Below are 20,661 nucleotides of genomic sequence, written 5' to 3'. Positions count from 1 at the left end.
TAAGTACATAATTGCATGCAGTATTCGTAAGACGCTGCATAGAAGTTAAAAAAAAGACCGACATACTCGTTCAGATTTTAAATTTTTCGTGTATAGCTTGATAGTATTTTACAAAAATATTCTCCGACTTATGTAATACAGAGTTTAAGTGTCGCTTTAATTGTAAAAACGAGGAATCGAGCGAGTCGTCTAAAATAAAACTTTGACGTGTCCATAGTATATGGCCGCGTTGTAAGATGTTATGGCCGTGAGACGCGCGTCATCTGTCATTTGTCAGTTGTCGGTAGTCGGTAGAAGTGGATAGAGCGGGGCCGAGGAATCGGAGAATCGGCGATGTCCAGCGGGGCAGTGGGGGCCGGGCTGGTGCCGCTGGTGGAGTCCGAGTCGGCCACCTTGGAGGCGGAGCGCCTCCGCTGGGGAATCCCCGCCAACCAGCTCTATCGCCTCGGACTCTCCTTCTACAGAGGTATTCAGGTGTTCAGGTGTTCAGGTGTTCACTCCCTCCTTACTTCCTTCTCCTTGTTCGTACTATACGTATACTTGTTCATTTTCACATTCACATTCGTATGATAAGCTAAAACCAGCAGATTAGACTAGTTTAGTGGTGTTATGTTGTGAATATCTTACAACCTATGTATGTACTTATATTACTCTTGTTCCCGCTTGTTATTTTGATCTTGATTGTTTGAGCGCACGCTTAATTGATATTTTTTATGTTATTTATGAGACTTCCAAAATCTTTATTGTTTTAGTTGCATTACTCCCACGACTCAATGCTATCTGCGTGACAAATTGTGTTTCTCACAAAAATCAAAACCCTCTCAAATCTGCGTGACAAATTGTGTGCATCTACTCAACCATTTCTCGATACATTCAAGGGACACATATATGTAAACACTAAAAATATCGTTTTTAATTAACTTTATTGCTTTTCTGCATTATTCCCACGACTCACGCTATCCTTAAAATCTGCGTGACAAATTGTGTTTTTCTCAAAATATTATTATCCTTCCTCTCGTGTACCCTCTAAGCTGCATAACAAATTGTGCGTATCTACGATGTAATATGTAAACACTGAACACATCGTTTTTAATTAACTTTACTGCTTTTCTACATTTTTCTCACGAGTTATGATTGGTTCAAATTGTTACCCTTATTGAATATATACTGATGTTAAACATATGGAAGATCACTTGCGATCAAACAGTCTTACAAGGCACTTGTGATTAAACTACCTAACTAGTAACTAGTAACGTGTAATACAAACTTGTACATCAATCTCGTGTATACTTACTACTATTAAGAGGGCTGGACAGCAGCGCCTTGTCCATACAAACGTACTATACTTCTCCCTACCTCAATTATGGCACTAGAGAAATTATTTTTTAATATGCTATGGATATCCACCATTGGGGTGCATCTATCGTTTTATTTTTTTTAATTAATTATTTTGTATAGGAGCTAGGAGCCGCCAAACATCTATAAAATCGCCTCTTTTTTTTACACCCACGAAAAGAGTCTAGCGTGGTTATTTAACGGTCGATTTTTAAAAAAATACGCCAATAGATGCACAGAAAATATCTTTCTCATACCGATGATGAAATTTTTTTAAAAATTGGTCCAGTTTTGGAGGAGAAAATAGTAGAATATGAACCCTCGATTTTGTCAATTTAAAACACGTTTTATCTGGTCAAAGCGCAACTGCCGCATTCACTCAATATATATATTGATATATATTGTCGCATTCACTCAATATATACATACACTCAATATATATATCGAAGAAAGGAACGGTAACAAAATTAAGGTTTCGGGTGTACAGCCCTCTTAAAGAAGATAATCGTCTTATAAAAAAAAAACTGTGACTATAATATTTTTACACCATCTCCTACTCGTCCCCGTAACAGTGGTTAGCATATAATGCTTTGAACAGAGTGGTCACGGGTTTAAATCCCACTGGTTTCTGCTGGCCAGACCTTGGATTTGTGACTCCAGGTCGATTGTTTCCAAACAGAGTTTGCCAATTTATCTGATTTTCATTGAAACAGTTCCAACAAATTGGCAACCTTACCTATTTTCTCGCAAAATCTCGAATTTCGCTGAATTGTATATAATGCTGCAAATTTACAAATTTGACCATAAATGCCTCTGTGGATGTTAATTGGTTTGTATTTACTGAATTGTTTAAAATGCTGCAAATTTGACCTTAGATGTCTCTGTGGATATTAATTAATATGTACTTTGTATAATACTGATAATATTTCTATCAAATGTAAAATGTTTCTGGCCAGGAAGGCGCATTGGGGCTACCTGTTAGGCCTTCCTGCTATAAATTAAAGATAAAATAAAAATTGTACGAAGATTTGTATTGATGTGATAATGTAATTTTTTCATTGTAGATAAGGAAGGCAAAGCTTTACACCTAAGCTATGAAGATAAGTTGAAACTTATAGCGTATACACAGCAATCGGCTCACGGTTCCTTCAATGACAAAACGGCGCCTCCGTTAGGAGTTTTGGACGTCATAGGAAGAGATAGACGAGCAGCATGGCTAGAATTAGGAAATATGTCGCAAACACAAGCGATGATCGCTTTTATTCATATGATAGATAGGTAATGTCGTTTGTCAATTATTCAAACAATTCGAACACTCAGTATATAAAACAATGTTTTGTTTTAAAATTTAGATTATGTCCTTTATTCAAACCGTTCGTCGAAGCTAATCGAAAGGATTCAGACGAGCAGAAAAAAATGTAAATATTTTTTGTGAAATATTCAGTTTACATAGTTTACGATTATTTAATTTGTGCAATATGGTATGTGATTCAGATCTTTAAAGCAAGAAGTATCAAAAGAGTTATTAGAGGTTCAAAAGCATGCTGAACAGGAGCAGCGAAGACTTCAACAACAAAAATCAGTGGAAGAGGAACAAATGTAACTTTTTTTGCTTTTGCTTTTTATTATTACGAAATTATGTTCACAATACATCTTATATCTATTTTAATAGCTACTGATCTACTGATCATTTTCTATTTTACAATTTAATTTAATTTGGTTAGTAATCATAGTATTATATTATTCTAATGTTAATGTACAGCATAATAGGAAAAAGAGCTCAAAAACCTATTTACAATCCTTAAAATTGCTCATAATACATCTAATACATAATATCAATTAAAGACTCTCTAAAGTCGATGACCTAAAGCAGATTGTGTTTAGGTAATCTGTGTTTATACCTGAAGGGTATAGACATTTTGTTGTAATCACCGAGACTCTTCACAAGTGTGTTAGTATGGTTATTAGTGATTCTGTCATAGAATCTACTGGTTAGTTTGTTAGTAATGTCTGTAACAAACGGAATATTATATATGGCTTGCAGTTTTTTCAAGTTAGTATATGTATATGGGTGTATTATAAATTATTTTTAGGGAATAACTTTTTTTAAATTCATTTCAATGCTTGCATTTCATTGTGTTTTTTTTTTATGTGACTTTTCTTTCTAGCCGTCGTATAAAAGATGCCTTGAATGAACAAACGTATGATCAATTTTTACAATATGCTTGCCAACAATTTCCCGGAAATCCTGACCAACAAGCAATCTTGGTGCGGCAGTTGCAAGATCAGCACTATCATCAGTACATACAACAACTGGCTCTCAACCGACAGACGGCTGCCAAGGAGCGTCTGTCCGGCAGCGAAAATTATAGCGACATGTGCGCTGAAAAACCGGTTTCGAATGATAAAAGCGTCAGCGTAACCGATATGTGAATAATTTTATTTTATCTAAATTATTTACATACGTATTTACATATGTTAATTGTTTTTTTTTTTTATATATATAGAACTAGTCATATTTCTGAATCGTTACAAAAGCAAGGAAGCGATACTAACGATGATAGCTCACCGGAACAACCGGAAGATAGTCAATCGGACGATGGCGGTGCGCATTTTCGATTCACGAACTTTTAAGTAATGTAACATTTCCTATATAAATGATGCTTTTGGTTTTTTCAGATGGGTTTCCGACAGTGGCTTCGGCTAGTATGTGGACGCGAGGGGGTACATCTCAGTTTAAGCAGACTGTTAGGAATGCAGCAGGTGGTGGTGGAGTCTTACAAGTCGGTCACGGTGAAACCGTCACTATACGAGTGCCGACCCACGTGCAGGGGCGTTGTCTATTCTGGGAATTTGCAACTGATAATTTTGATATTGGTATACAAGCCTGTACCTTTTCATATACGTACTGATAATATAGCATGAGTTATTCGTATGGAAAGATGTTTAAACGATAGCATATGTCATGGAAATGATCTGAAGAGATGATCAATCTCTTAAATGTCTTTCATGTATTACCAGGACTGTGGAGTCGGTTCAAAATGTATGTATTCGGATTTTATTTTATGATGATTCGAATCCAACTCCAAATTTTATGATTCTAGTAAGAGCGACTTTTTTGCCAACGTATAAAATTATAAGTAATAAAAATAATAGCGATTTTCAAAATAAAAAAAATTAAAGATTGACATGTAACCCAATTTAATGAATTATTGGTAATGAAATAGGTATAAATAAAATGTAAGTACATTCACAGTGTATTTGTATGAATTTCATACACAAATAATTCAATTTAATAAAAAATATGAGAATTAACAAAAAGTATGAGACGAAGGAAACTATCGGTTTTGGCCAGAACACATCAAAATATGTGCAATTCAACGATTTTATTTATGACTAGTGTTGTGCCCGATGAAATATCATCGCAAGGGTTATGGCATAGTTATTAAATAAAAAAAATTAAAAGAAATGTGTTGGTCGTGTGTTCGATCCGCACAGTCGAATTTTTTTCAAATACCTTTTAAATGCATTTAATTTATTATTTATATTTAATCGTTTAATATGAAGAAAAAAAATGGTAAAAACTACCTACCTACCTATGTACATATATACAATAGAAAAATTAATTAAATAAATTTTCTTAGAGACTTATTGCCCTAGCGGAAACATTGGTAGCAAACAGTATATATATATAAGTTTTTTGTTGATCTGTTATTATATTCGTACGTATTGTTGGCAGTATTTTAACTGTGACATACATATGTATGTCGAATCGAAACGACTATTATAGTACGGCGAGCGTTATCTCACACAGATACATAGACACACAGAATAGCGCTATTATATATATGATGATGTAATTTAAATTCATTATTGAATTAAAGAAATTATTAAATTTCAATTTATTAGTAGATTTACTTAAATAAAATTAGAGACTAGTTGACGCATACCATAATACTATTAATTAAAAAAATAACAATAAAAAGAGTCTGATTTTGTTGATTGTTTACGACTCTTGACTCCGTTTAAAATGCTCCGACTCTGACTCCACAGCCCTGTATATTGCATTACTTACAAAGATCATTTCTAATACATATGTACATACATACTTATGATGTATGTATACTAAAATATACGTATTGCGGTAAAACATGCATAGCAGTATCGATTTTTAAACGGTTGATTATTTATTTAAGGATTTGGCGTTTACTTTGAATGGACCAAGTCACCGACGACTCAAGTCACTGTTCATGTCGCCGAAAGTGATGACGAGGGCGATATAGAAGGTGAAAATTTCGATGATGATGATGAAGGTACTGAATACTCGATAGAAATAATGGAAAATAATGCAAAACAAGTAATAATGGGGTTGAATTTTTTATTTTAGAAATCATCGAGAGATGCACTGACGATTTAGAGAGTGGCTCCGGTACGGGAAATCAGTCATTAGCTGCATTGAAACCTCCCTTGAGTATTATAATTCCAATATATAGGCGAGATAGTCACTTGGAAGTAATTATTGTTATTTATAATTTGTGTTTTGTTTAATTAATATTTTATTTTTGTTAATATTGTGTTATTTTTTAGGTGTATGCTGGTTCACATGCTTATCCCGGTGAAGGTGTTTACCTGTTGAAATTTGACAATACATTTAGTTTATGGAGATCGAAAACATTATACTATCGAGTGTATTACACCCGCTAGTCTTTTCAAATGTATGTTATTATAAATTCTCAGTATTTATATGAATAATAATTATTCTATGGGATGTATGTTAAAACCAAGTGCCAGTTCGCTGATCCTTTATATATGTAAAAACAAAAAAAAAAAACATTGTAATGCAATCCGATCGGTAGCTAGTTCACAAGTACAGCACAAATTTAATTTAAAATTTCTGCATCGATATGTTTCAGTGTATTGTTTGAGTCGTATAATTATTTATATATTTTATTATTCCGACACATATTTGTTTCTAATTGCTTGTTTAGCAAAATATATTAAATTATATTTTCGGCTTGTAAAAATACATGTAGTATTTTGATTAAAGTGCAATTTTTATGATTTCAATGCGGCAACGGTGTATAATATCATTGTCGCATTTAAAATAGTTTTTAAGTTATTTTAATTGCTATGTTATGTTTATGGAAGTTTATTATAAAAAGAACTGTATACTTGTGATTTCATTTATTATATCAATAACAAAAAAAAATTAAATACATGTTTATATCACTATAAATCAACACATATAGTACTAATCCTACAATTATCAAATGCGACATTCATTTGCTTACACCTGCAGTGTATGGCGAATATTTATATACATATTTATACATATATCAGTGTTAATATTCGAAATGTTAAAATTAAATTGCTGATCTTCTCCTCTAAATAAATCGGAGAAGATCAGTTTTTCTGAATCAAGAGATTTCCTTTGGTGTTGTTTCTGCAGTCGGTTCGGGTGTTTCGGCAGTGATGTTTGCTGCAATTTCTGCATACTTCTTCTGCCGATAATCATATTTGGCGGCATCGATCAGTACATTGTGAATCATATTTCTACTGGACTGAGAGGGTTTCAAATTGGGATACGGGTTACCGCGCAATTCCAAAACTGCTTTCACATAAGGACTGCCCGGATATGATCTTGGCGCTTTATACATCCTTGTGTAGGATACTTTGCAATCTTCGAATCTGGGCGCCAGCACTTTGAACAATTTGTGCACCAGTTCCTTTTGCAACAGCCAAAAGGACGCCAGCTCCATTGTGGGCTCATGAGTGTCACCATGGCGGATGGCTTCCGAAATCAACTGAAAATTATAAAAACACAATTTGAATAAGTAAAAAACTTTTAAATCTGAACGATTGTACATAAGTTATCGATTAGGGACAATAAAAAAATCACATTTGCAACAATTGTGGACTTCATCAATAGGATATGAAAGCTCAAGATGTTTGCCTTTTAAGACGAACGTTATATAGTCTTGGGTTGCCATATTTAAAGCAATGAAAGGTAACATCAGTAAGCAGCTTAAATGAAACTTTTAAATACTCAGAAAGTCTCTCCGAGATGCCAAGACCGGAATAACGGAACGCCCAACAACTCTAGTCTAGTCTTATGATACGAGTATTTTATAAAAAATGTGATTGTATTGGAATGATTCAAAAAGATATCTTAATACTCGGTGGTGTTTCCTTTGGAAATTTAACATACGAGAATAACTGAAAGATGAAAAATAGTACCCTTTCAGCGTATCCTCTGGCTTCATCGGCTCTCGGGTAGTTGAGCTCGAGCCGCTCATGCTGCACCAGAGCGGTGACGGTTTTCCTCAGCTTATTGATTCGTCCTTCGGGTCCGAGGGGGGTTGACAACTTTTTGCGATGATGATGTACGGGAACTCGAAGCGCCGACACCACCGGACCAATCACTGCCTGATTCATTGCGCTCGAATTATCTAATAATCCAATTAAATGTCACTACACACCCCTTCAAATCCGACACATAACCTCAAATGCAGCGAACACTGCTGACGATGTTCACATACCACAAACAACAGCCATGTCAATTTTTAAAGGCTTCTACTACGTTTCACTTCTTTATGTATTGTAAATGATAATATACCCGGAAAGTGTTTAAAAGTATTTAATTTACACAATGTTTACCTAAAAATCATTTTTATATAAATTATAATCATTTAAAAAGTCGATTTTTTACTAGGAAGTGGATATACAGGAGAAGATTGACGTTGATATACATTATACTACATATATGAGGGGTATAAAAGCAAAGCTGCCCATGTCCACTCCGGTAAATGGACTACTAGTCATATGTAAACCAGTCACAGGACAACCGGTCGCTCTAGATCGGTCACACGTGATCACCCGTCACACTAAAACTGGTCACACCCTAAAATCGGTCAATCAGTTTTTCTCGTGACCGATTTTAGGGTGTGACCAGTTTTCTCGGGACCAGTTTTAGTGTGACGGGTGAACATGGTGACCGATCTAGAGCAACCGGTTGTCCTGTGACCGGTTCACATTTGACTAGTAATCACTAATCACCGAACCGTCCACTCCACACACACACAAATGAACTGTGAATGCATTTTTTTCACAATATTTTCTGTTATTGTTTGATAATGGATCTTGGGTTAGTTTTATTCTATTCATAGGTAAAAGCATAAAATACTGGCTTTTATTTTAGTAAGCGTAATCACTTTCACAAGTTCAAAAACGTTTTTCTCGTTTTACTCTAAATGAACTTATGTAGATGGACATAGGCACCTTTGCTTTTATGGGGATCTAGTCTTGTTGTGAAGGTCTTCTTCACCACCAGTCCGCCATGTATTATAGACAGGTTCGTCTGTGTTCGATATTAAATACAGCTATGTTCAATATGGTATTTATTTGGTAGTAACACGTATACACAAGTATGATTAATTGTTGGCAAAAGTTTGTCGTTCAGCGGTCTCTGGATATGGTAGAGTGTCGCTGGCTCGGCATTCAGCTATGTTCAGCAAGTCTCTGGATACGGCAGTGTGTTGCTGGCTCGTTGTTCGGCTATGTTCGGCAAGTCGCTGGATATGGTAGAGTGTCGCTGGCTCGGCGTTCGGCTATGTTCGGCAAGTCGCTGGATATGGTAGAGTGTCGCTGGCTCGGCGTTCGGCTATGTTCAGCAAGTCTCTGGATACGGCAGTGTGTTGCTGGCTGGTTGTTCTTCCAAGTCCGCGTAGTGAAGTGGTGGCTGGTCAGGAGCTGGATGTTGACTGGTCTGCTGCTGTGTGTCGACGCTTGCTGCTCTGGGTCGACTGGCGTGGTTTGGGTTGTACCTCCTTTTATAGTGTTTCTGGAATGCTTGGTGGAAGTGGTTATTGACGCGTACGAAAGGAATTTTGTTTTCGTCGAGGCGTCGAATTTTCTGGAATGCTTGATGGAAGTGGTTATTGACGCGTACGAGAGGAATTTTGTTTTCGTCGAGGCGTCGAATTTTCTGGAATGCTTGATGGAAGTGGTTATTGACGCGTACGAGAGGAATTTTGTTTTCGTCGAGGCGTCGAATTTTCTGGAATGCTTGGCGCCTTTCCGCTCGATGTATTTTAATGGTGGCGGCGTGTTTCGACCGTTTTGGTTCCACTCGACTGGTAGGGGCGTTCCGCCTGAGTTTAGTATAATGACTGCAGGTGCATGTCGTCTGGGTTTCGGGAATGTAGTTTGTTGTTGCGGAATATTCTCGAATGTTTCGATGACGATGACGACGACGAGATTCCTACACTTTTATACCCCTCATATAATATGTAATATGGATAAAAAATAAAATATAATATTTTTCTCTTGTCTATAAAAATAAATACAATGAAAATAACTTACTAAATTCATTATAAAAAGCCAGTAAAACACTTTAATTTGTTAAAAGAGACTTTCAAATTATAAGAAAATCTATACAAACGGAACTATAGGCTTTTAAAATTGTTATAATAGTATTGGTTCGGTGATTATTCAACTGAAAATTCTAAAATCCATCGAGATTTATCCACGTGAAATATCATACTGACGAGAACTCGAGTGCTAGATAATACGTACATATTCGATATTTTCGTGGCAAAGATTGTCGTTTGCGCAATCGAAATATGTGAAATAATCCAATACCAATAATATTCTATGTTAAATTTACGAATTAAAAAATAACAGTAGATAAGAAACCCCGTCAAAAACTTTGGTTCGCTTCGGGATGTGGGGGCCGCGGTCAATTTTATTATGCATAATTAGGTAAATTTCAAATCGTCTATTTTTATATTCAGGCTTTTGACATGGCTGTTATACAAGTTGTTACGATTGCGAAAACTGTCAAAGTTGCGATGTTGTTATTTTGTTGAATGCGTGCTTTGCGTTATAAATTTCTATTTTATTATAGGTAGTTATTTGTTACAAACATGGAGTGTCCCGAGAAGTGGGATTCTCTCAAAGATAAAAGCGTGTACGAGTTGATTACGAGGTTGTGTGAGAAGATAGCAATCGGTGACGATGTAGTGGACGATTTTGCATGTTTGAAACGACCTTTGGTGAGGAAGTTGCGCTCCAAAGCTTATGAAATCCTATTGAAAAAATCCGAAACTGTCGTGCCGAGAGAGCCGTGCGAACCCGCTCTGGATTTGCTCGCTTATTACTTCGATAGAAACTATAAAAAGTGCAACATCGGCGACTATAAAGATCTGATTTATTTGAAAGAAAACATCGATTGGATCGTAGACAGAGACGAAGGGCAAGTTGAGCCGTATTTTGATGAAATACTGAAGTGTGTTACATTGTTGAAAAATATGGTTTCAAACGATGGAGGAAAGTTTATGTTCGAAGTAAGAATTTGAATGTTGTTTACTCATATAATTCGAATCGAATGTATCTACATATATTTGTTATTTTAGAACCCTTTTAGTTTTGGAAAATTGGATGAGATGTTACCAAAGATTGCTGCAATAAGTGGCAACGAACCAAAACCGTATCAACATTTTCCTACGGAAATATTTCAATTACCGTTTGCTATAATCAACGATGTAAACAATATAAAAAATGATGTCACAACTTTATATCCATATTTGATTGAAAGTTTCATCTCCAAACCAGGTAAATAGCGTTTTAATGGAATTGAAATATCTTAGTCTGTAATAAAAATAATCAACGCTTTCTTTTTTAAGGTACGCATCTGTCCCACTTGAACAGATTGGGGATTTATAATACTTATTCAAGTGGAAGTCACACGAGTCAAGATAATAAGCAATCGTCGTTAACGTCTGGAGATTACGTGAATGAATTTATTAATTTTGAAGGACTTTTAGCGTCTCCGAGGCTCACCGGTCCGAGAGATTTGTGCATTCCTTCAGAAGATAACGCAGTATGCTTTTTCTTTTATATAAGAAACACAATATGTATATTTCTTATGAAGTCGTCATATAGTTTTCATTACAGAGCATTAAACATTTGAATATAACAAGCACATACAACTCTTTACAAGAATCTATTATGCACGTGTCATCGAGTAATATTGATTCAAGTGGACCTCCTGCAACTTTGTGGGAATTAGCCAGCATGGATATCAATATTCAACCGGATTTGTGGGAACAAGCTTGTAATTTTAATTTTTTTTTGAAATGCTTCTAAATATGATTATTGAAATTTAATTTAATTTGACATATAATACATGTTTTTTATAGCTAAGTTGCCGCCAATAGAAAAGCGAGGATTTATATCATCGTCTTTAGTACAAATGTCTCATTGGAAGCAAATTTATTCAAACAGAATGGATAAATTGAATGTCATATCCGAGGCCCAGTTTATATTACACTTGAAATATTTGACAAGTGTGTATTTCATTTGTTTTGTATTTTATGATGATACAATGTATAATATTATAGAATTAAAATGGTTTAAATGCAATTTCAGTCGGGATTGCATCAAGTTCATTTTACTTCGATACAAATGCAAAACGCTTTATGATGAAACCGAACTTATGCTTAGAAGGGTTACATCAAAATACGTTACAAACTTATGTATTTGATTTAATCAAGACGGGTACTTGCTATTGGAAGTTGAATAATTTGGTGTCGCATTCAGCGAGTGATAAAGAAATCCTCAAAGAAGGGTTTGTTTACAAGGTGAGTGTAAATTGTTGCAGCGACTTTAACATGTGGGACTTAAGTGCGCCTATGTTAGCGTGCAAATTACTATTTTTTATATTCAATAACTATAAATTCAAAATATTAATTCTAAAAAATTAAAATGCATGAAAAAAGAACTATAAAATAAATAAGAAGGACAATTTACCAAAAGCTCCATTTCTTAAAAATAATATATAGGACAGGATGTTGAGTTTTAACCGTTTCCCTGCCTATTGAAACTTAGTATAACAGAGGATCTTTATTTATGTTCAGTATACAAGTATTATTGTACATATGTACAGCGAAGGAGGTAGTTGCTCAACTTCGGAGGAGTGGGCTGGCTGAACTCCAGATGCTCATTGGCGTCTGGGGTTGGTGCAATAGTTTATAGTGAGATTATGCTCTCGGGATTCCTATGGGGTTGAGGTTATTCTCTATGTAGCTGTGCCTTATGGTTGCTTGATGTGCGGTCGAGTGATGAGATCATGCTTCTGGGGTCTGTGTCTTTGCTCTTGTATGAACGAAGATATTTGAGGCAATGTCGGCTCTGCATGCTCGTACAGGAACGCAATGTCTTGTGACTTGTGTTGCATAGGGAAATAGATTCAGGATCGTACAAGTTGTACTATGTTCCTACAAATCTTAAATAAGATGTAGTTTTGGCATAAAAGTTATCATAGGTATGTAAATTTCTTTAAATGAGCAGTCATCAATACAAATTAAACTTATTTTGCGCGCTATTGTCGACGAGCTTAAGTCCCGCGAGATTAATTTGGGGTTTTACTGCACGTTAATATCCCGTGATGCAGTGCAAATTGATATTATTTAAATAGCTTCTGTCTAATCTTGAAAAAAATTGCAGGCCATGTGTGATAGTGTACGTCAATATCTAGTATGGTTTCGTTTGGAAGTTGACAAAGTATTCGGTGAAGGGTTGGTTACGATCGAACAAGAAGGTAAGCGTTTGCCGTCACTGTTAGAAATCATTCACGAAATGAAACCATTAGCGATGCAGATACAAACGATGGATAAAGTATATCAAGCATGCGAACGAGGTATGTTTTTAATTTGGGCAAAGCTAAGCCAATTTTTAGCTATTTTTAATAATGTTCATTTATTTATGATTTTAGAACATGATGAAAGCTTCATACGAGGAGCTGGGCTTATGGCGTATTTGTATAATGAAATCACAATGATAACTCAAGGGTCCGTTTCGGCTATACTCTATGCAGCATTGCAGGCTACGTGTCGAGTTTATTTCCGGTAAATACATATGTGTTTGTCTTTTACTATATCTTCTTCTTCTTCATTGTTTGCTCAATGCTGAGCGTCGTGGTCATTGATATAATTTAGAATTCGATAGATCCATCTCCACTCCTTCCGGTCCTGTGCCAAGTTGAAAGTAGCGCTTAGGGATGATTTCGTCAGTTCTTAAATTTGGTCTGACCATCTTACGTGAGATCGACGTCTTGCTCGCCTTCTTTCTAGTGTTCAGATGACTACCAGCTTCTCTAGACCCTTCACTTCTTCCTGGCAATATGGCCAAAGTAGGAAAAAATCCTTTTCCTACATGTTGTAGAAAGTCTCTCTGAAACTGTTCGCTCTTCTTGCGGGCCATGAAATGGGCAGAATCTGCTTCCAACGCCACATTTCGAAGCCATCAACATGTCTCTTTCCCTTTTTTAAGCATTCATGTCTCGACTCTATACAATGCAATAGGGATCACCAGAGATCACCCCAGATAGATTTTCGTTCTTCTCATTGAAGAGCGGTTATACTATACATATGTACAGTGCTAAAATTATGACTCATTGATAAATGTAGCCAGCAGTATGGCTCGGTGGTTGCGTTTATGTTTAGCACCGAGAGGTTTCAGGGTTCGATCTCTGGTCAGACTTGGATATTTGAAGTCGATCGTTTATTATCAGAGTTTGCCAATTTATCTGATTTCATTGTTGAAACGGTTCCTCCATCAAATCGGCAAATAGAATCCTACACGTTGTCACAAATATCTGAATTTGATTTATGTACAATATGTAAAATTTTATGTATAAGTCTAAATCCATAGATGTCTCTATGGAGTAATTAATTAATTAATTAATTGTTAGTTTCGTGTTCTTCAGCCTCTCGAAATACAGCGATTTATGTAATGAAAATGCTGCATCGTTTGTAATTAATTGTCTAGGAAAGTCGACTTAAAAAAATTCTATGTAATATGTCGACTTTTTTTTATTAGGTTCATCCAACGGTTCATATTCGAAGGCGAATTGGAAGATTGCTTTGAAGAATTTTTCATTAAAAAAGACAACCGATTTATAAATTCATACACAAAACAGTATTGGAATAAAGGATTTGTAATCAGAAGTAATGAAACCGTTCCAGAATTTTTAAAAGGCATGGCAAAATACATACTTTTATGCGGAAAATCACTACGCTTGCTCAAATTGTGCAATCCAGATGTAAGTTTTCATTCGATGTGTAAATTATTCAGTGTATTATATAAGATTGATATGAATAAATTTGCACTGTTTCAGGATCCGCTGTGTGTGATTTTGTCGACTGATTATCCTCATATTAAATGTTGTTTAACCTTTGAAGAGATACAGGATCAGCAAAGGTTGTACGATCAGTATAGAACTCAGTGTTTGTATGTTTGCGGTGAACCGGTTACGTTTGAGAGTCTCCTGATGCAGAAAGAGGCTGAAAAGAGAGCGTTTAGAGAAATGGTTATACTGAAGCAGGCGGAAACCATGGAAAAGTTGATTGGTATTTATGAAGTCGTTACATTTGTATAGTAATTGAAATTTTCTTACGTAGTTTGTATCAAGATATGTATTGTAATTGCAGAAGAACGTAAAAGATTATCTCGTATGTTGCTTGTCAATAAGCGCAAACAATTCTCGGCTTTGAGAGAAGCTGCCGAAAATGCTAAAGCTCAGCGTGATTTCGAACGTAACAAAACTGTACAACAGGAAAAACTAATGATGGAACATTATAATGCTTCTAATAAATTGCATGCATTAAGAATTGAAGAAGAAAAGTGTGTTTTTTTAAATTGTTTTTATTTATTTGTGTTATATACAATGCTTATTATTTTTTAATGTAATTTTAGGAGGAGAGTCGTAGCTTTTTTCAGCGAAATTGAAAGAGAAGTCAATAAGCGTAAGATGATGGCCGATTGGAAAATAAAACGTTTACAGTTGGACACAAGACGTGTGGAATTATTAACAAGTGAAAAAGTTAACCTTAGCAGGGAGTGTTTAGAATTAAAACGCAAGGATTCCAAAGTTGTTATATCTCAAATTAAAATAGATCAGAAACCGAAAGATGTCAATTACTCACCGATGGTTGACACACCGAGTACTATAAGTGAAGGAATTAATGATATGCCTAGTTTGATAGTTGAAAACAACAAACAAGACATTGCAGAATCTCCTTTAGATGCTTTAGAAATTGAAAATGACATTCATACAGTTCAAATATCAGATATTGAAAATAAGAATGTAAATACTGTTAGTATTGCTGATAGCATACAAATAAACAATAATGGTAATACAATATCAGATGTCAATAGCAATCTAAATGTTGTTACCGAGACATCCAACGGTGCTTATATTGATTTGAGCCCTTCTGATATATTAAATAGCAATATATTACTCTTAGATGAAAAGCAAAATTCTACTGCTGCATATAAAGAACAGAAATTGGAAGCACGTAGAAACAAAGAAAAAGTATTGGCTCACGACTTCGGCACTAAAATTAAAAACGATAGCGAAATTTTGTCTATAATCAATAACAACGTCAGCGAAGCTCAACGCAACAAAATGAAAATACTCGGCTCTGATTGGGATGCCGAAAACAATAATCCATCCATTGAGTATTCGAATGTGCCACAGTATAATACGGAAGCCAGCAGGCAAGCTTTGATCAACAAGCAGAAAGTTTTGGGACACGAATTCGGCATCGATACCAAAATTTGGCAAGCGAAACGGAAAGACAATCTTACTCTGGACCTCAAAAGCTGCAGCAAGTCTCAGAGAGATTGGAACAATCAAAATATTCCAAACTGGGTCACTAGCAATATACCTTTAGGTACAAGTCCCGGAAGTTGTGGCGAAACTCCCAGCGATTTCAACACACGGGTAATTATAATTACTGCATCTATGTACGTGTAAATATTAAAATTTGATTATAAATGAATTATTTTTCAGCTGGATATCGAAACACCATCAACTTTTGACGTTGGTCCATTCGGTTTGCCGTCAGCTGCAACGTTGAGTCCAACATCGGCTCAAGTAGCCGATTTGTCTGAGAATAGCAATGTGACCAAAACAGGTTTCCGCTTTCCAAATATAATCGAAGAACACAATTCCGACGATGACGTTCCTGACTATCCAATAGTACCTGAAGAGATGAAAGCCAACGTCGAAGTCAAACATAAAGAAACTAGTCCTTACAGTGTGAAATCTACAGTGTGGAATTTCAGCGACAACAATCTCGATTTCGGTGATTTCAAACCGTTTGGTATTGAAACTACAGCTGGAGAGACGTTCAAAACTCTCGATATATTCGACAAGCCGTTGGTTTTAGACTGCGTCGAATCACCGTACCCGAATATAAACGATATAATAGAACACGCACAGAAGAGTCCGGCTTCAAATATGTTTAAATTAATAGCTTGCTTGGATGAAAACGAAAATATATTGAAAATGGTTGAAAATGTCGATTTATCAACCATCGCTACTTGCTTGCAAAGGTCTGTTATGATACCTCTGTCGTACCAAATGGAAATGGTCAACAATGCCACATTGAAACACTTTCTCTTCAACTGCGATCTGTACGATCATCTGAAAAATATTTGTGACTTTTTCTTTCTGATGGACGGCGAATTCGCCAGAACGATCTGCACGAATATCTTCGACAAACTCAATACGACGTCGAGTCCTCGGGAACTACTCAACTTTGCCACTCTTCATAGTATTCTCGACAAGTCGTTTGGGTCGTCAGTATGCGGTATATATTCCTTATATTAATATACATATTATGGTTATGCAAAAAGCATCTAATATACACTAGTAATATGTAATTTGACAACCTTTATGAATCTTTTTGTACAACATGAGGGAATTTGGGTATACTATTGCCTACTATATTTTTACTTTATTTTATTTATATACATATGTATATGTATGTAATTACCAGGAAGGCCTAACAGGTAAACCCAATGCCAGTTACAAACATCGAGAAACAAAAAAATTATCAGAGTGGATACTAATGAATCTTTACACTGAAAAAACCCACTGAATTTGAATATGACATTAAATTTGTTGGTTTGCTCTTGTTTAAAAAAATGCGCAATCTCTAATATTCTTTGGCTTTTGCAGTCATGAGTTCAAATCTAGTATTGCTGTGGCAAAAGTGAGTAATGGAATCAATAGTACGATGTTTTTCCTATTGTTTGTGATTTTTTAATGCTTAAAAAATCATTTATCGCTTGAATTTGTACCTACGTTTAGATGAAAAAAATTGAGATAAAAAACCAATCCTTGTTAACACAGAGAAATGCATAATAGAATGAGAAAAAAATGTGTATAAAATATATATTTGAGTTTTAAAATTCGCTAGATAAGTATTTCAAAGCAACCCAAAATCACAATCGATAGAGAAAACATCTGACTATTGATTCCGATACTCATCTATTGCAAACTAATAAATACTATAATACATAGATTTTGAGTTACAGACTACAAAAGCCAAAAAACGCTCATATAACAAAATGCAAAATAACAAAAATCATTGTCATATTTGAATTCAGTGGGTTAAACTTAGTAATAATTGGTTAGTTTCCGCTCTGGTAATTAAAAAACGTGATTTTTTGTCGCTCCGTGCAATTATATTCATACAGTATCATAGAGACGTCGATGGACAAATTCGATATATACATTTTTCTGAGTAGGTAGCATATTTATATAATAATCAACAAATTCGAGATCCTATAAACGATTGATCTGTAGTCACATACATATTCAACACCAGGCCAGGGAATGAATCCATGAACCCTTAGTTGAAAGCATTACACGCTAATCACCAAGCTATGTTGCTGGTTATATTCAATATAATTGTATATTGTATTCTTTTTGCATAATTCCGTTCTTATTAGATCCAATTTAAAACAGAATTGATTTCAGGTGTGAATAAGTATGCTGAAAATTTATCGTTTATCGTTAACGATATGCCGATTAGTTTCCACCACAGTTCGCCCGATGTTTTGGAATGTCTCACACTTTCATATACTGTATCTTGGCCATTGAATATAATATTCTCTCAGGAGGCGATGGATCGTTATGCAAAAGTGTTTCAGTTTCTTTTGAAAATGAGACGGATATCGTGGGCGCTTGAAAATGATTCCGAAGTGAGTTTGTCTCCGACTTGAATCATTCAAATCATAAATATGTAAGCTTTGTTTAATATATCAATGCGTATTATACATATATAGGTATTGAAGATGTCTTTGAAAGAAGAGTTTATGGTTTCGAAAGAGCTGTTACGCTCTCCGCAGTATCATTCCGTCCAGCTTTACCGCTACATGATGTCGTCCCTGATCAGAGCTCTTCACAGCTACATATCGACGACATGTCTACAATCATCATGGAAAGAATTCGAAAAGGACTTGATAGCCGCTCGCACTTTAGACGATCTGTACTCCATACACGTTATATACGTGAAGAAAGTCCTTTTCCGGTGTTTGCTAAACAATAGATCATCATCCATCATGAAAATACTGAACGATATATTCAGTGTCATATTGCAATTTCATCACTACTTAAACGCACGGTATGTGCTATAATAATATATATAGTAAAAGTGATTTAATGTTAATTTGAAATGAGATATGTTATTTTTCAGATGTTGGCACATTGCCGAGAATGAAATTTACTATACACATCCGTTGTTTGCCAAGTTGCGCGAATCTTACATGTCGTTTGACAAATTGGCTAAACGGCTTCACAAAATGGTGACGCATCTCACCGACTGCGGCTATCAGCCCCATCTCGCTGAACTTCTCTCCGTTATGAACATGAACGACTATTATAATAGAGCCGATGCGGCTAAAAAATAACTCCACTGCACATTGCCCAGGCACTGCTTCGTTGATCTATTGTTGCTTGTTGTAAAGTGATCACTGTTCAATGTTGTTATGATTGTTGATTTTTTTCAAGTTTCCATTTAAAATATTATATTTACAATGATGAAGGTAAGTTGTTCTACTGTGAGAATTTATTTAGTGTCTTTTGAAATAGTTCCTGTGATATTAGCGTTTGTTTCGAATCTCATTAGATGATCATTCCTTATGAATCAATGTTTGAAACTAAAGTACGTTAACTCGCATATGTGTGCTGTTTATGCGAGTGCATTATCATTGTTACGATTATGAACGCAAATTCATATAAAAATATTGCATTGTTCGGTGATTTTAATCCTCGCCTTTTTTATTGTTGTTGCAATGCTTAGCATGATGAAAATAGCACTGCTTAATTTTGTTACGCATTTAAAGTTAGCTAAATCTTTCCACTGTTAATATAGAATAATGTATAATTATTTATTTATACAAAATAATATTTAATGATTCATTTTTTTTAATTAACCTGTCCATTCCATACATACATATATCAAGTTGTATTCGGCATGAACTCCAGACTCCCATTTTTGAGATGTTTTTTTTTGTCATCCCAAATTATCCAATGAATTATTATTATTTTTGTATCATATATAGTCGTTTCGATTCGAAACGTACGTTGCAGTTTAAACACTGCCAACAAAATGTACGAATATAATACAAACATAATAACAGATCAACAAAAAACTTCTATATATACTGTTTGCTACCAATGTTTCCTCTAAGACAACAAGTCTCTGAGCGTTCAGCGCCATCTATTGAAAATTTATTTAATTAATTAATAATTTTTCCTTAGGTAGGTAGGTAGTTTTTACCATTTATTTTTCATATTTAATAAATAAAAGTATTAAATTAAATATATTTAAAGAAAAAAATACGACAGCATGCGGATCAAACACAGAACCGACACATTTCTTTTAATTTTTTTAAAATTAATAGCTTAATATGCCATAACCCATGCGATGATATGTCATTGGGCACAACACTAGTTACATACGTATACGTCATAAGTGCTATGACAGGAATTACCCCAAGGCGACACATATGGCTAGATTATTTTTGTACATGAGTATTAACATTTTTTCAAACAACATGACAATACAATAGATACATCAACAAATTTTTTGGTACACAGCAAATTTGCGAGAAATACATATGTATGTAGGTAGCACTTTATAAGATTCAACAAATGCTAATAACTCGAATTTGCGAGAAATTGACGGGGAGGATACCGATTTATTGGATCTGTCACAACAATTAAGCTAGAAAAATTGGAAAATTCTAACAGGTGACAGTCGATCCGTGTTTTAATAACCACAAGATCTTGCCAGCAGCTTATTTGGCCGGGAATTGAACCTCTACAGGTATGCAACAGCTCTACCAGTGCACTATGCTGTTATGAACAGTTCAATATCTAACATAGAATTTAATATATAATTTCGAAAGAGACTTCGTAAGGTTTATAATGTATGTACATATGTAAGGTTTGAGTTTATATACATATAT

The 20,661-nt window shown here is 35.0% G+C and overlaps 4 protein-coding genes across 5 annotated transcripts in view; 2 read left to right on the top strand and 2 right to left on the bottom strand.

Moving 5' to 3' along the window:
- Positions 1-181: 181 nt before the first annotated feature.
- Positions 182-6,145, top strand: LOC143909667 (Golgi resident protein GCP60). 2 transcript variants are annotated; one of them, XM_077427752.1, is made up of 10 exons: positions 182-466; positions 2,400-2,613; positions 2,688-2,753; positions 2,830-2,934; positions 3,504-3,764; positions 3,843-3,940; positions 4,015-4,212; positions 5,532-5,648; positions 5,723-5,847; positions 5,923-6,145. In XM_077427752.1, exons 1-10 carry the CDS (start codon positions 334-336, stop codon positions 6,037-6,039), a joined length of 1,434 nt encoding a protein of 477 aa, XP_077283878.1. In that variant the 5' UTR covers positions 182-333; the 3' UTR covers positions 6,040-6,145. The 2 variants fall into 2 exon arrangements, with proteins under 2 accessions (XP_077283878.1, XP_077283879.1); XM_077427753.1 differs by having other exon boundaries at positions 250-466; positions 5,532-5,621.
- A 358-nt stretch (positions 6,146-6,503) lies between these two features.
- On the bottom strand, positions 6,504-7,963 carry mRpL17 (mitochondrial ribosomal protein L17). Its single transcript, XM_077427760.1, has 2 exons — positions 7,573-7,963; positions 6,504-7,139 (listed from the first exon to the last, which is right to left on the bottom strand). Exons 1-2 carry the CDS (start codon positions 7,768-7,770, stop codon positions 6,753-6,755), a joined length of 585 nt encoding a protein of 194 aa, XP_077283886.1. The 5' UTR covers positions 7,771-7,963; the 3' UTR covers positions 6,504-6,752.
- Positions 7,964-8,728: 765 nt separating this feature from the next.
- Positions 8,729-20,661, bottom strand: part of LOC143908985 (uncharacterized) — a 146,225-nt gene continuing 134,292 nt past the window's right edge. Inside the window, exon 2 of the mRNA XM_077426854.1 lies at positions 8,729-9,600. Coding sequence (XP_077282980.1) covers positions 8,890-9,600 — 711 coding nt within the window. The 3' untranslated portion in view covers positions 8,729-8,889. The remainder of the gene's footprint in view (positions 9,601-20,661) is intronic.
- Positions 10,139-19,604, top strand: Grip163 (gamma-tubulin complex component 6). The gene is made up of 16 exons (XM_077446644.1): positions 10,139-10,679; positions 10,749-10,947; positions 11,019-11,215; positions 11,290-11,449; positions 11,535-11,681; positions 11,764-11,975; positions 12,841-13,033; positions 13,109-13,241; positions 14,215-14,437; positions 14,513-14,744; positions 14,826-15,018; positions 15,091-16,120; positions 16,190-16,991; positions 18,167-18,390; positions 18,475-18,812; positions 18,885-19,604. The coding sequence occupies exons 1-16, from the start codon at positions 10,260-10,262 to the stop codon at positions 19,096-19,098; spliced, it is 4,917 nt and encodes a 1,638-aa protein (XP_077302770.1). The 5' UTR covers positions 10,139-10,259; the 3' UTR covers positions 19,099-19,604.

This window comes from Arctopsyche grandis, chromosome 3, assembly GCF_051622035.1.
Source record: "Arctopsyche grandis isolate Sample6627 chromosome 3, ASM5162203v2, whole genome shotgun sequence".
In the NCBI taxonomy this organism is placed as follows: Eukaryota; Metazoa; Arthropoda; class Insecta; order Trichoptera; family Hydropsychidae; genus Arctopsyche; species Arctopsyche grandis.
Note: the sequence above shows the minus strand (reverse complement) of the source record. Positions and strands in the feature narration are given on the sequence as shown.

Bases quoted from the DNA above. Each gene is read 5' to 3' on its own strand.
- LOC143909667 (XM_077427752.1), top strand. From the start codon at position 334: ATGTCCAGCGGGGCAGTGGGGGCCGGGCTGGTGCCGCTGGTGGAGTCC. The intron at 2,754-2,829 runs GTAAATATTTTT...TATGTGATTCAG, and splicing joins TCAGACGAGCAGAAAAAAAT to ATCTTTAAAGCAAGAAGTAT. The intron at 2,935-3,503 runs GTAACTTTTTTT...TTTTCTTTCTAG, and splicing joins TCAGTGGAAGAGGAACAAAT to CCGTCGTATAAAAGATGCCT.
- mRpL17 (XM_077427760.1), bottom strand. From the start codon at position 7,770: ATGAATCAGGCAGTGATTGGTCCGGTGGTGTCGGCGCTTCGAGTTCCC. The intron at 7,140-7,572 runs GTACTATTTTTC...TATAATTTTCAG, and splicing joins CCAGAGGATACGCTGAAAGG to TTGATTTCGGAAGCCATCCG.
- Grip163 (XM_077446644.1), top strand. From the start codon at position 10,260: ATGGAGTGTCCCGAGAAGTGGGATTCTCTCAAAGATAAAAGCGTGTAC. The intron at 11,976-12,840 runs GTGAGTGTAAAT...AAAAAATTGCAG, and splicing joins AAGAAGGGTTTGTTTACAAG to GCCATGTGTGATAGTGTACG. The intron at 16,992-18,166 runs GTATATATTCCT...AATTGATTTCAG, and splicing joins GTTTGGGTCGTCAGTATGCG to GTGTGAATAAGTATGCTGAA.